Source organism: Plecotus auritus (genome assembly GCF_963455305.1).
Source record: "Plecotus auritus genome assembly, chromosome: 8".
Classification (NCBI taxonomy): Eukaryota; Metazoa; Chordata; class Mammalia; order Chiroptera; family Vespertilionidae; genus Plecotus; species Plecotus auritus.
The window spans coordinates 33,106,934-33,119,639 of NC_137782.1; the positions used below are offsets into that span (position 1 = coordinate 33,106,934).

A 12,706-nucleotide genomic window follows, 5' to 3' on the forward strand; every position below is an offset into this window, starting at 1 on the left:
GGGCTTGTCTTGATGCATTAATATCACAGGTCATTAATGGCTCCTACTTGCCCTATAAACATTTGCAAAATTAATAAATAAACATTGAAATACCATATTCACTTTCATAATTTACCTTCCAACACACACACTCTGCCCCCCCAACACATGCCCCAGCACACCCACCTTCTAGAAAGTAGAGTGAGGAGGGAGGCCTTATATTTTGTGAATCCGTTTTTCTAGCTGCCACCACAAACCAAATCTGAAGATAAGACTGTGCTAGCCAGGAAGGTGCTACTCAAATTGCCCAGGCTCCTGAGCTGGGCCCCAGCCCCAAGTCCTGTCAAGGGCAGACTGATAATCCAAAGGTCAAGGTTATCCACTCCTATCCAGGGAGTGCTGGATCCAGTGGAAAAACAAAGAGCAACTTAGCTGCCTAAACACATGCAGATTTAATTTAAAAAACAACAAGGCAACTTAGACTGGAGGCTGCCTGCCTGGCTGGAGTGCGGGCCTCTTCTGGGCTGTTGGCCATGAGGACCACACCATCAGATGTCTCTACTCTCACGAATCGACCCATAATTGTCAACTGCTGTCACCCAACCTTCACTACAGTATGTGCTCTGGGAAGAGTCTTTGATCACAAATGTAAAAGGGAATGGAAATGATAGAGAAAATCAGAAATGTCTGCTTCTACCATATGTAAAAAAATTAAGATGGGGAAAATGCTCAAATGGCCTCCTCAAAACATTGGTGGGAGATAAGCGCAAATAAAGAGAGTCTTAAAGGCCAGTAATTGGCACCTGACATTTTTACTCACCAACGTGCAGACACAATCCTAGGACTCTCCCACTTCATGCCTCTGGAATGTCTGTGATTCCTCTTGCAACCCCCATGGTAAGGAAGGTGGGATTTGGCCCCAACATTGGAATCCAGTTTAGGAACACAACTCCCTTGAGAGTTAAGAGCAGCTAATGCTGTATGGGGACTGTTACCTGCATCTGTAAACCCAGGTTTAATGATCTTACCTCTGTCTTGCCAGATGACTTCATGCTGCTTCTGTGTGCCTCCTTACAATGGCAGATTTTTGAGGATGAAAATAAGGCTGCAGTGCGAATCACAGCAGGGGACAATGTGGAGATTTGCATGAGCCTTGATGCGGCCTCCTTCAGTCAATATAACCCAGTCCCAGATTTCATTCACTGCAGGTAATGACAGCTGCATGGTTCAAAGCCACTTTGGTGCATGCCCTTCAATTCAAGTATATACCTCTACTTCCTACTCTCTCTCTCTCTCTCTCTCTCTCTCTCTCTTTCTCTCTCTCTCTCTCTGCCTGCCATTCTTGGAACACTGAGAGGTGCTTGTACACATAAAACTAATAAACATGGGACAGAGGGGTTCAGTGGCTAAAGCTGAACCTCTGAGTCAAATGGATAGTATGGTTTTTACCCTCATTAAAGTAGAACCTCCCAACTTAATGTTTTTATTTGTTTTTGTTGTTGTCCTTTGATGGTTTGGTTTTATTTTCCAGATCATACTTAGACATGTCCAAAGTGATCATCTTTAGCTACCTCTTCTGGTTCGTCCTCACAATCATCTTCATCACTGGGACAACACGGATCAGCATCTTTTGCATGGGTTACTTGGTGGCCTGCTTCTATTTCCTGCTCTTTGGGGGTGATTTGCTGTTGAAACCTATCAAGAGCATCCTGCGTTATTGGGACTGGCTGATTGCTTACAACGTCTTTGTGATTACGATGAAAAACATACTGTCAGTAAGTGGCTCCCACTGTGTAACACATTTGTGGTTTCAGTGTAAGAGTAAACAGTCTATGCAGTGGTTATTAAAAACCCATCATCCATCACCCTGCTCTCTTAAAAGCCCCAAATGAGACGCTGCAAATTCAGAATTCAAATGACCATTTATTCCTATTTGTTTTACCACATTAAGCAGAATCTTTTTTTTTCTTTTTTCCACCATCTCAAGGTCACATGATGAGAGAATATGTATTCGTTGGAATAAACTCTAAAAACATGTTTTATTAATTAAAATCCCATTTCTTCTGAGGACTAATTTATCATCATTCTTACTATAGTGCAAAATGGCCCTTTAAAGTCATGTTATGTTGGCTAAAAGCAACTCTCTCTTATCTAGAAAGTGTTATTAAATACAAAAGCATAGTTCTCTATGACACTGTGTGGGAGGGGAATGAAATGGAATAGACTATTGAAAGCATGAATGTTTTATGTACACCTGAGATGTGGGTAGACACAGAAGCATCACAGTGTCACAGCTGCCTCTGAGCACAGGCATTCTGACCAGGGCCCAGCTAAGGCAACAGACGATTGAGGCAGAAACCACCTCTTTCTTCCTCAAAGTTTGGCTGCTATGCTCTCAAAGTTCCATGTTCCAGAGCACAGCTTTCTCCCTGACATGATTGATAACTCAAACTGCCCCCTTATAATCCCAGAGTCACATAAAATCTTTCAGGACACAGTTAAGTTATTTGTTATTTCAGCATATTAAACAATAATCTTTCATGAACTGAAGGAGTTAATACATCTTTAGTTGGCCCTAACTTAAAGTTAATCCTAGTACATGCTACTCCCAGGCTATACCTGATAATGCATTAGGAGAATGGTGATGTAATGACTTCCTGCTTCTCCCCTTCCTAACTACTTAAAGATGAGCTCACCAGGCAGGCAATTTAACTCTGAAAGCATTTGATTTGGGGAGGGTGGGAGGGGGCGACAGCACATCCATTGCTGTGTTTAGAGGTCTTGGAAAGTCAAGTCTGTGTAACCATGAATATGTATTTGAATAATTTATTTTGTCTACAATCCATTGAAATGTTAATTTTCTAGTTGATACTAAAAGTGACTTTTATTTGTCAATTTTACTGCACCAGGATTTATGTACATTTGGGGTAGTTTGGGAAGTTATAGGAGAGGGTATGAGACAGGGCAACAGAACACCATTTCATTCTAAAGCCAATCTGACGGTGAAGGATCCATTACTAGAAGCTGATAACTACAACCTTTCCTGGAAAATCTGTCTACAAAGTTCATTCATTCATTCTGTAAACCTAAATTGCACTGTTTTTTGCTAGGCACTGTTTTATATCTTGAAGAGCTAAAAATATATAGCACTTAAATTTTATCTTCAAGGAACTCACTTTCTGAAAGGAAAGATCTACCTTCTTATAATTATATGATCTTTTGATGCTAGTTATCACAAGGATTCAGGAAAATAAAACAAAAAAGGGGTACTTAATATATTGCCTAGATAAGTTGGGAACAGAATTCTTAGAGGTGATGCTATTTGAACCCATCAGAGACTTGAAAGATAGATTGAAGGGTACCCAGGTAGACAAAGCAGGGAGAATATTCCCAACTTGGGAAGCTGAACAAAAGCATGGCTGTGTAGAACTGAAATACGAATTACCCCCAACCATGTACTGATGCTGGGTAACTGCTGATTTGGGAGCAAATTCTAATTATATTCTCCCATCTCCAAGAAATCTGCATAATTCAGCCATCACTTTTATGTGTGGACTTACAATAATTCATGTTTAATACATGATAAGAAAGCATTGTTATGGGACAACCACATTCAAATAAACAAAAAAAGATTCCTTTACCCAGAGAACTAGCAAAAAAAAAAACAAAACACAACAGCAGCCTCTGCTCCTATTCTAAGAACTATATATCATCTATATATCATGCAGCTTATGTTTGTTATGATGTCCTGGCAAACAGCATAGGTTTCCTATGTCTGACAGGCCAGGAAATAATGACCAAAATCAAAGTCCTGGAGTTCAATGCTTACCCATTCACTATAACAGAGTTCAGCTTGTTTCTATGATAATCCAAGATTTCCTCTTTAAAAGAGAGGTGCTTCCAAGTGTAACAACATCACATTAAAGCTGCTTCCTTTACTCATTGGGTGTAATTTTCCCTGGGAAATGATGGTGCTCTGGAAGTACTGATAGCACTACCCAGTGGTGACTATAATTTTATGTATCAGGACCTCCCACAGTCATTGGCACAGAGACTTGGTGAATTCTTGCACACGTTAGGACCACAAGACATCAAGCTTCTTTTCTGTGTGCAGTTTCAGAATTTGCCTTTTCCATTTGTTTTGCAGATAGGAGCATGTGGATACATCGAAAAATTGGTTAAAAATAGTTGCTGGTTGATCCAAGCTTTCAGCCTGGCCTGCACAGTCAAAGGCTATAAAATGCGTAAGTATGACAAGCATATTTGGGAATGGAAGAACAAAGAAGGAAGGACAGCTCGTATTGTTATAATTTAACGTTGGGCCAAAACATGTAATAAAGAGACAGAGAGATAAAAATGGAGTTCAATTTGATCTCTACATGGAGGCTATAGGATTGCACTACATTATGAATCTATTGTCTGTAACAAGCAATGCTCCTATTCTGGACATCATAGATTGTCATCTACAAACATCCCAAATCCTGGCAGGTCTGGAGGCTAGGTGTTACCTGTAGTAGCTCCCTGAACTTTTTTGAATTATGATTAGGAAGAGTTACAGATGCCCACTCGAACCTGTGGTTGTGTGCAGTTAGAATCTTCGGTCATCAATGTAATTCTGACTTCCATGTTCTTCTCTCCTTTGGAAGCTCAGAGAACCTCAAACTCAGGAAATAAGTGGGAAGAGCTGCAGAAATTCTGGAGTTACACTTCCACCAAGACAGAGTCAGAAGTCCCCTTTTCAGCTCTCTGCCTCTTGCATCAGAACCCAGGGCAACACCACACACAATCCTCCCCGGTGCCTAGAATGGGGGCAACTTGAACATGACGCTCCCCCACTGTGTGGAGGATGAAGAGTCACAGGGGATTTGCTTTGACTTAGGATCAGATGTGCTGTTGAGACCCCTTCTTCTAATAGACCCCACTGTGCTACCTACCTCTGGCTAGAGCCCATTTCCAGAAAGGGTGTTTTATTTTGTTCCAGAGCATTGCCTCTGGCATTGAGACATGTAGTCGTTATTTCTTTATGGCCTTTGTTGGGGGTTGGGGGGAAAGGAGTCCCTCTCTCCCTAAAAGAGAGGAACACTCAGGAGTCTTCCTTAGCAAAGAGCCCCTCCTGTGCTTTACATTGTCAAGAGTTCGCTTTGCGGTCAGCCTTATGGATCAATGTTCCTATTGGATTTTAAGTGCATGGCCTTGCTCGTAAATAAATCAACTCATAACAGTTGATGGATCAGAATGTTGCTTTCATGCCTGTGATTTCCCAAGCCTGATCACACCACAGGTTTTATAAAATAACAACAACAAAAGTGGATGTTAATTTTAATTATTTTAATTTTTTGCCTCAGCTGATGCTGATTCCTCATGTAAACTACCCAGTGGTGAAGCAGGAATCATTTGGGACAGTATATGTTTTGCCTTCCTCCTGCTGCAGAGAAGAGTTTTTATGAGTTACTATTTCCTACACGTTGTGGCGGATATAAAAGCTTCACAGATCCTGGCATCGAGGTAGGGCAGACTTCTTAGTCTCCACTCTTCTTCCAGTTTTTGCCCTTGATCTTGTAGGTTTAGGGGGAAAGACTAGGAAGAGGACTAAGTATTAAAAGGAGTGCCCGCGAGATGGCTAGGTGTGTGACCCCCTAGGCTGCTGTACCCATATCAGAGACACTAGCCAATTGAACAGCGCAATCAGTGACCTTGACAGGTGAGAATCAGAACCAGACACCAGTGAGCCGAGGTTGGAAGTAAAGGCTTGGAGGCAGAGGACTTGACTTGGGGTGGTAAACACACAATACAATGTACAGATGATGTATTGTAGAATTGTGTGCCTGAAACCTGTATAATATTTTTCATCAGTGTCACCTCAGTAAACACATTTTTTAAAAAGCAAAGGCTTGGAGACAGTGATTCAAGATCTTAGACGATCCAGGGCAGTGATGTAAGGCTGTACATAGGAAAATGTGGGGTCCGTGGGTTCTTTTTCTAAGATTTGAGAATGTTTGCATGCCTATAAGCAGGTTTCAGTAGCAGAGGGAAGGTTGAAAGTGAAGGAAGAGAAGGAGAAAAAGGAAGGATGGAATCCCTCAGGCTGCAGGTGGGGAAAGGACCCGAGCACAGGCAGGCCTCAGGCAGGAGAACATGTCACGGAGAAAGGGTATCCACAGGATAGGTGGCGGGAACCTGAGCAAATACTTGCTCGTGACTTATGTTCTCTCTGGGAAGTAGGAAGCTAGGCCGTTTACTAGGAGTAAAGAGCCGTTGGCAGGATTCAGGACTTGAGAAAAGGGTAAGAAGTGCGAAATAGCCACTAGAGAGGTGCAGACAAGTTTCCATAGACCGTGATGCAGTGGTTCGTCGGCCAGCCATGCGTTTCTGCACCTCTGATGATAGCCCCTCCAAGCCCAGGGCTGGCACACCACTGAGATTCTGCAGACCTGTTGTTTGCCAAGCCATTGTGACCTGTGATGATGGGACAGAGTTGAGGATATTGAGAGAGATTGATGAGATCTATGGGGACCCTTAAGTTGGCTTGAAATGTGAGAAAAAGCAGAAGGGAAGGGAAGGATAGAAAGAATAGAATCAAAGAGGCAAGAGACTGAAAACCACATTGATGGGGCTTGCAATTCAAATTTGCACTTTCCCTTATGTATTGAGTAGAAAACCAATCTGAACTCACTAGTGGGACAACTAGAAGAAGTCAGGTGAGTAACCTTAGGTATAACTTTCCGTGGGACAGGTTTGAAGCGGCTCATGGCTTTTCATGTCTTAAGCAACACAAACCATTTTAGTTTCACTGATCTCTCAAGGGTGTGAGCAGCCACTCCTTCCTGGGGGAGGTTGTGCCATGTCTGTCCACTTGGAAGGGGCCAGGAAACTTCAGTCTACAGCCCAACAAGAAATGTTTTCAAACCCTTATAGTTATTTTAGGGAGAGGTGAGTAACAGCACTAGAAATACTAATTTGTTCTGTTTCCAATTTTCCTTTAGAGGGGCTGAACTTTTCCAGGCCACAATTGTAAAGGCTGTGAAAGCAAGAATTGAGGAAGAGAAAAAGTCAATGGATCAGCTGAAGAGGCAGTAAGGATGCTTTATTTTCCTCTCCTTAGTTCCTTTTAGTTTTGGTTGGTCTGATCCCATTCAGACACTCTCAGCTCTCTCTCTAGAAGCCTCAACCCCCTGAAAAATCGATTCACAACTTCCCATGTATTTACTGGTATGCCTGGTAGGCTGAACATGGAAGTCATTAAAAAAAAAATGTTGGCTACAATGTGGTAGAAAGGGAATCAGCTTGGGTAAGGCCAATGTCAAGGGTTAGTTCGGTTGCTTCCTTTGATAACTTGAGCGAGTCATTCACATTCTCTGGATTTTAATCTTCTGCTTTAAATTAGGGCTCACAGTTCTCCCTGAGGTTTTTAGAAAGATTAAACAAGGTAATCAATGAGACGGCACCCTTCACAGTGCCAGGCCCTTGGAGTAAATGATCATTACATCTGTGGGTTAAGGGAATAAATGCAGAGTTCTGGCTCTGGAAGGATCTTAGGAGATAATATAATCCAGTCTCTTCAGGAAGAAACTGATGACCCACGGTATTAGAACATTTAAAATTCACAACTAACTAGAGGCAGCACTAGAAATGCAACCCATACTTCCCTATATTCAGTTCAAGACCTTTTCCAACAGAGCATCCTGGAGAAGTTGAGTAATGGATTGACTTCACCCAAGAGATTTGAGAATTTTGAATTCTAGGGGGAGGGGGGTTGTTAGTTTATTTTTAGCACATTGTAAAGAATTTTCTTAGAGTGAGATTTCCAGCAATGAATGGAACTTCATGTGTTTGGGGGGCAGGTTTAAGAGCTGATGGCCTAGAATTCAGCATACAATAAAAATTCCCTAAGTTTGCTTAAACTAGTTCATTTCATTCTGTCCTCATTTTAACTCATGCAAAAATACTTGCTAGTACAAATTACACTTATCCCGTGGCATGGTTATTTTCACACTCACATGTATGAGCTATATAGTGTGATAAAGTGTAACTGTCGCTATTGTTGTTTCTAAATACCTAAATCAGGTCTAGATAAATAACAAATTTGGACCCACATTTAGAATGTGTTCCCATAATGAGGCCTGTCACTGTAATTCACTTCACTGAATTTTTTCATTTGCTTACGTAATAGAAGGTCAGAATAAAACAGAATGAAGGCAGTGATTATTGCAAAAGACAAACTGAACATGTTTTAGCTGCACAAAGCAGAAATGGTGCTTAAATCAGTTCTTGAGCAATATATCCAGAATTTTTAAGAAACTGAATTAAACAATGAAACATTTCAGGAGGGCAGATCTAGGAAATAGAGTTCAACATTGCCGTTTCTAAATAGAATTCCTAAATAAGCAGACAAAATAAAAGTACTAAGTCAATAATTAAAGATGCAGTAATACATTTGTCCAGAACCAATAAGAGATTAGATTTGAAATAGAGAAGAGGCATATGATCTAACAAAATACTTATTAACATTTTATGAGCGACTTGCTATTTACAACAGTTCTCACATTCACATATCATTCACATATTTTTGTCTTTTGATGTTCACAACACCATGTAAGGTACATAGATATTATTTAAAAATGCAAAACCTGGGAGAATAAAGGACTTTATATTTCACTAGAGGCCTGGTGCATGGATTCGTGCACCGGTGTGGTCCCTCAGCCTGGCCTGCACCCTCTTGCAATCTGGGACCCCTCAGGGGATGTCAGAGAGCTGGTTTTGGCCCAGTCCCCATAGGTCAGGCTGAGGGACCCCACTGGTGTACGATCGGGGCCAGGGAGAGACCGCGGGAAGGCTCCAGGGGGTGTCTGGCCTGTCTTACCCAGTCCCGATTGGCCAGATCTCAGCAGCAAGCTAACCAACCAGTCAGAGCATCTGCCCCCTGGTGGTCAGTGCATGTTATAGTGACTGGTCGAACGGTTGAACAAATAGTCAGACACTTAGCATATTAGGCTTTTATTATATAGTACTAGAGGCCCGGTGCACGAAATTCATGCACAGGGGTGCGGGGGAGTCTCCTCAGCCCAACCTGCACCCTCTCCAATCCAGGACATCCCTCTCACAATCTGGGACCACTGGCTCCTAACTGTTCACCTGCCTGCCTACCTGACTGCCCCTAACTGCCCCCCTGCCAGCCTGATCATCCCTAATTGACCCCCCTGCCAGCCTGGTCACCTCCAACTGCCCCCCCTACTGGCCTGGTCACCCCCAACTGCTTCCCTGCTGGCCTGGTTGCCCCTAACTTCCCCTCCACCAGCCTGGTCACCCCTTACTGCCCTCCCCTGCCATCCTGGTTGCCCCCAACTGCCCCCCTGCCAGCCTTGTTGCCCCACACAGCCTGCTGTTCAGTCGTTTGGTCTTCCCTCACTAACCCCCCTGCCAGCCTGGTCGCCCCACACAGCCTGCTGTTCAGTTGTCCGTCCATCCTGTTGTTTCAGTTGTGACGGCCCCTGGCTTTTTATATATTAGGATAGGATAATATGCTGCATGCAGACAGCTATGTTACAAGGTATAAGTAGACATAAAGTATTGCATATCAAACTTTAGCATAATTATTATCAGTCATATTATTAAGGCTTGCATCTGTGTAGTAAAAATTAACATAAGTATATTTAAAAAATGGAGATACTTGTTTCTAATAAGAAACCATTCACAAGTCCAAAATATCGACCACTTTGTTCATGCTTTTAGCTATGTACATAAAAGTGTAAACCCAAAGTATGACCATAGGATAACTGTGGACGTGTTCTTGGCATTGCTGCTGCTCTTGCATCTTTCAGGATGGATCGCATTAAGGCCAGGCAACAGAAATACAAAAAGGGTAAGGAGAGGATGCTGAGCTTGACCCAGGAGTCAGGGGAAGGCCAAGACATCCAAAAACTCTCTGAAGAGGATGACGAAAGTATGTCGAGACATTTCCCTCTTGCCCAAGTACCTTGACATTGAATAATAGCATGATATTGGGTAGGGCTGCAAAATAACGTTAATTTTCATCTTGCCAATATTATCAATGTATTTTTTTAACTTAACAAATTTTACATTCCCATTGTGAATGGGATACCTTTATTTGTTTTATGAAGTACATATTTAATGAATCCATGACTTTACAAGTCTTCTCTTCAGCAAGACAACTTAAATTAGTATGTAACCTGCCTTCTGTTTCACAGATGTGTTTCTAAAGGAAGTGAGCATAAATTTGCTTAATTTATTCCTCTAGGGAAGATATGTCAGATATACAATCAACTATAATCTTTGATTTCTATGAATATTATATGAAAACTAAGCATATATGCATATTTTATGTGGTGTCTAAATAATGGTAGTTAAAATATCATTTAATGATATTTATATTTAAATGTATTCATGATTCCTAATGATAGATATATTATACCCAGTAAAGTTGAAAAGGTTTTCTTATAAATGATTGTATGCTTTTTTATTTAGAGAGAATGAAGAAATAATGCATGATAGTATCCATTAATCACCAGTAAACATATTTTTTCAACCATATATTCAAATAATCACAAGAAAAATGTCTGGCTATAGGAACATATGGTTTTAACAAATTATTTGCCACTGAATTGTGTTATAAATTTTGGGTGATGCTTTTTCTGTTGATTCAAAAGAAAATTTAGTGTGAAATGCATTTTTGGCAGATAATACCTTTTTAAATATTTTTTTCTGTTACTAAAAAGAAAATGGAAATGTGGCATAATGTTAATAGAACACAGTATTTACCTATGAAATCAATTGCTAATACATGTAAATTTTTCAGATTCCGTATAGTTCCTCTTCCTGACCTCTGATGTACTTTTGCAACTTATCTAGATTTTGACAATTGAGTTGTTAAAGCGTGGTTTTCAAAATTTGTTTTCTCACTTTATAAGAATTAATATTTGGACATATTTTATTTTAGGAGAAGCAGACAAACAGAAAGCCAAGGGCAAAAAAAAGCAGTGGTGGCGGCCTTGGGTTGATCATGCTTCCAGTAGGTTTTCTCGATCCTCTTACAATTTCGTCAATTCTAACCCTTATATCCTTGACCAGAATTCAGGCGTTCCCATGGCCTGTGTGTTTTAATGCATGGTTTGATCCTTGTGACTTGATAAGGGGTCAGAGTATAGGAAAATTGTGATATGAATGGCTCTCTGAGCCTGAATACAAATCTTCCAGAGAAATTAGTGATTACATGCTGGCTGAAGAAAGCCAAGCCTGATCACCATTTATGGGCTCAGAAAGGACAGAATCATTGACTGCTGTGTTATCCACTTCTGAGGTCTAGAGTCCTGCTGATGTGCATTTGTTTTGTGGCTTAAAACCCTTAATAAAAATAAGTTTCTGCCCTGACTGGTTTGGCTCAGTGGATAGAGCGTCGGCCTGCGGACTGAAGGGTCCCGGGTTCGATTCCAGTCAGGGGCATGTACCTTGGTTGTGAGCATATCCCCAGTAGTGGGTGTGCAGGAGGCAACTGATTGGTGTTTCTCTCTCATCGATGTTTCTAACTCTATCCCTCTCCCTTCCTCTCTGTAAAAAATCAATAAAAATAAAAAAAATAAGTTTCTGTGCCTCCTGGGACCCTGATTTAAAGATAATCATTATGTTCACAGTGTCTGCGACCCTCTTCTAAGACACTAGGCATGGATGCCAATGAGCCTCCCCTACCCTCATTCCCAGAGCTTAGATTTTATTTGCATGTGAGGAATTTTTACACTTTGTTAAATATAAAAATGAGAACAACTTAAAATGAGTTTGCTTTTTAGTTCTGCCTCCTCCCTAGTTTCAAAAAGGCTCCCAGCGTGTGGCCTCAGAGCACCTGCAGCTCAGCCAGGACCAGTTAAGAGCAGTCAGAAAACAGTTTTGAAAAGCAGTACTTGATAGCCACATGGAAATAGTGCTTTTCCCTCCTGAGCATAAAAAAATAATGAGGAATTATGGTACTCTGCGGCTGTACTTGTTCTGCTTGGCAAAAGAACTATCTATCACCCACTATTGGCCAATGGTATTTTAATGGAATGATCCCTTTCAATCCAGCCCTCCTTAAATGTATTAGAATATTAAGTAATTATTAATTATTTTGAAAATTACTGATAATTCTTCAGTCCTTTATGCCTTGTTCTGTGTTTTAATAACTGTAGCTAATATAATCAGACAAGGAATACCACCAAGGCCCATGACATCACATGATGATTGGAGGGACTCTACTAGTGGGATATGTAGAATCACTAGAAAATCAAATTGATCAGAATCTTTTCCCATACTTAATTCCTAGTGTCACCTAAGACACTGGTATTAGCTTCTCTGATTCTAGAAATATTTTTTAAATCAGTAAACAAATTTAATAAAGCAGTATTCAAAATTTGCTCACTATATGTGGATGTAATTAAATTTAATCCCAAATATTGAATTTTAGCATCGTGGCAGAAAAAAAATCCATCTGTTGTTAAGAGTTTTATTTTATTTGCTGCCCAAATCAAAAGGCAAAATTCAAGGTGAAATTCTCTGTGACTCTAATTTACTGTCCATTGACATGTTAGTCATGCTGATAATCTAACAATGCATTACACTGTATGCCCATTTCTATCAAGTCACAAGTAAACTATGCCTATCTTTCTGTTTTTAAAGGGTTCTTTGCTAGTTTAAAGAGACCTATCCATTTCAAAATTGTGTCATACTAAATGTTTTGTTTTTT

At 40.7% G+C, this 12,706-nt stretch overlaps 1 protein-coding gene across 4 annotated transcripts in view; it reads left to right on the top strand.

The window, feature by feature from the left end:
• Positions 1-12,706, top strand: part of PIEZO2 (piezo type mechanosensitive ion channel component 2) — a 348,935-nt gene that overhangs the window by 283,437 nt on the left and 52,792 nt on the right. For all 4 annotated transcript variants that reach the window (XM_080684987.1, XM_080684989.1, XM_080684988.1 and 1 more), the window contains 7 exons: positions 1,022-1,187; positions 1,511-1,754; positions 4,127-4,223; positions 5,325-5,484; positions 6,963-7,052; positions 9,798-9,919; positions 10,934-11,005. In XM_080684987.1, the coding sequence (XP_080541113.1) occupies positions 1,022-1,187; positions 1,511-1,754; positions 4,127-4,223; positions 5,325-5,484; positions 6,963-7,052; positions 9,798-9,919; positions 10,934-11,005 (951 nt within the window). The remainder of the gene's footprint in view (positions 1-1,021; positions 1,188-1,510; positions 1,755-4,126; positions 4,224-5,324; positions 5,485-6,962; positions 7,053-9,797; positions 9,920-10,933; positions 11,006-12,706) is intronic.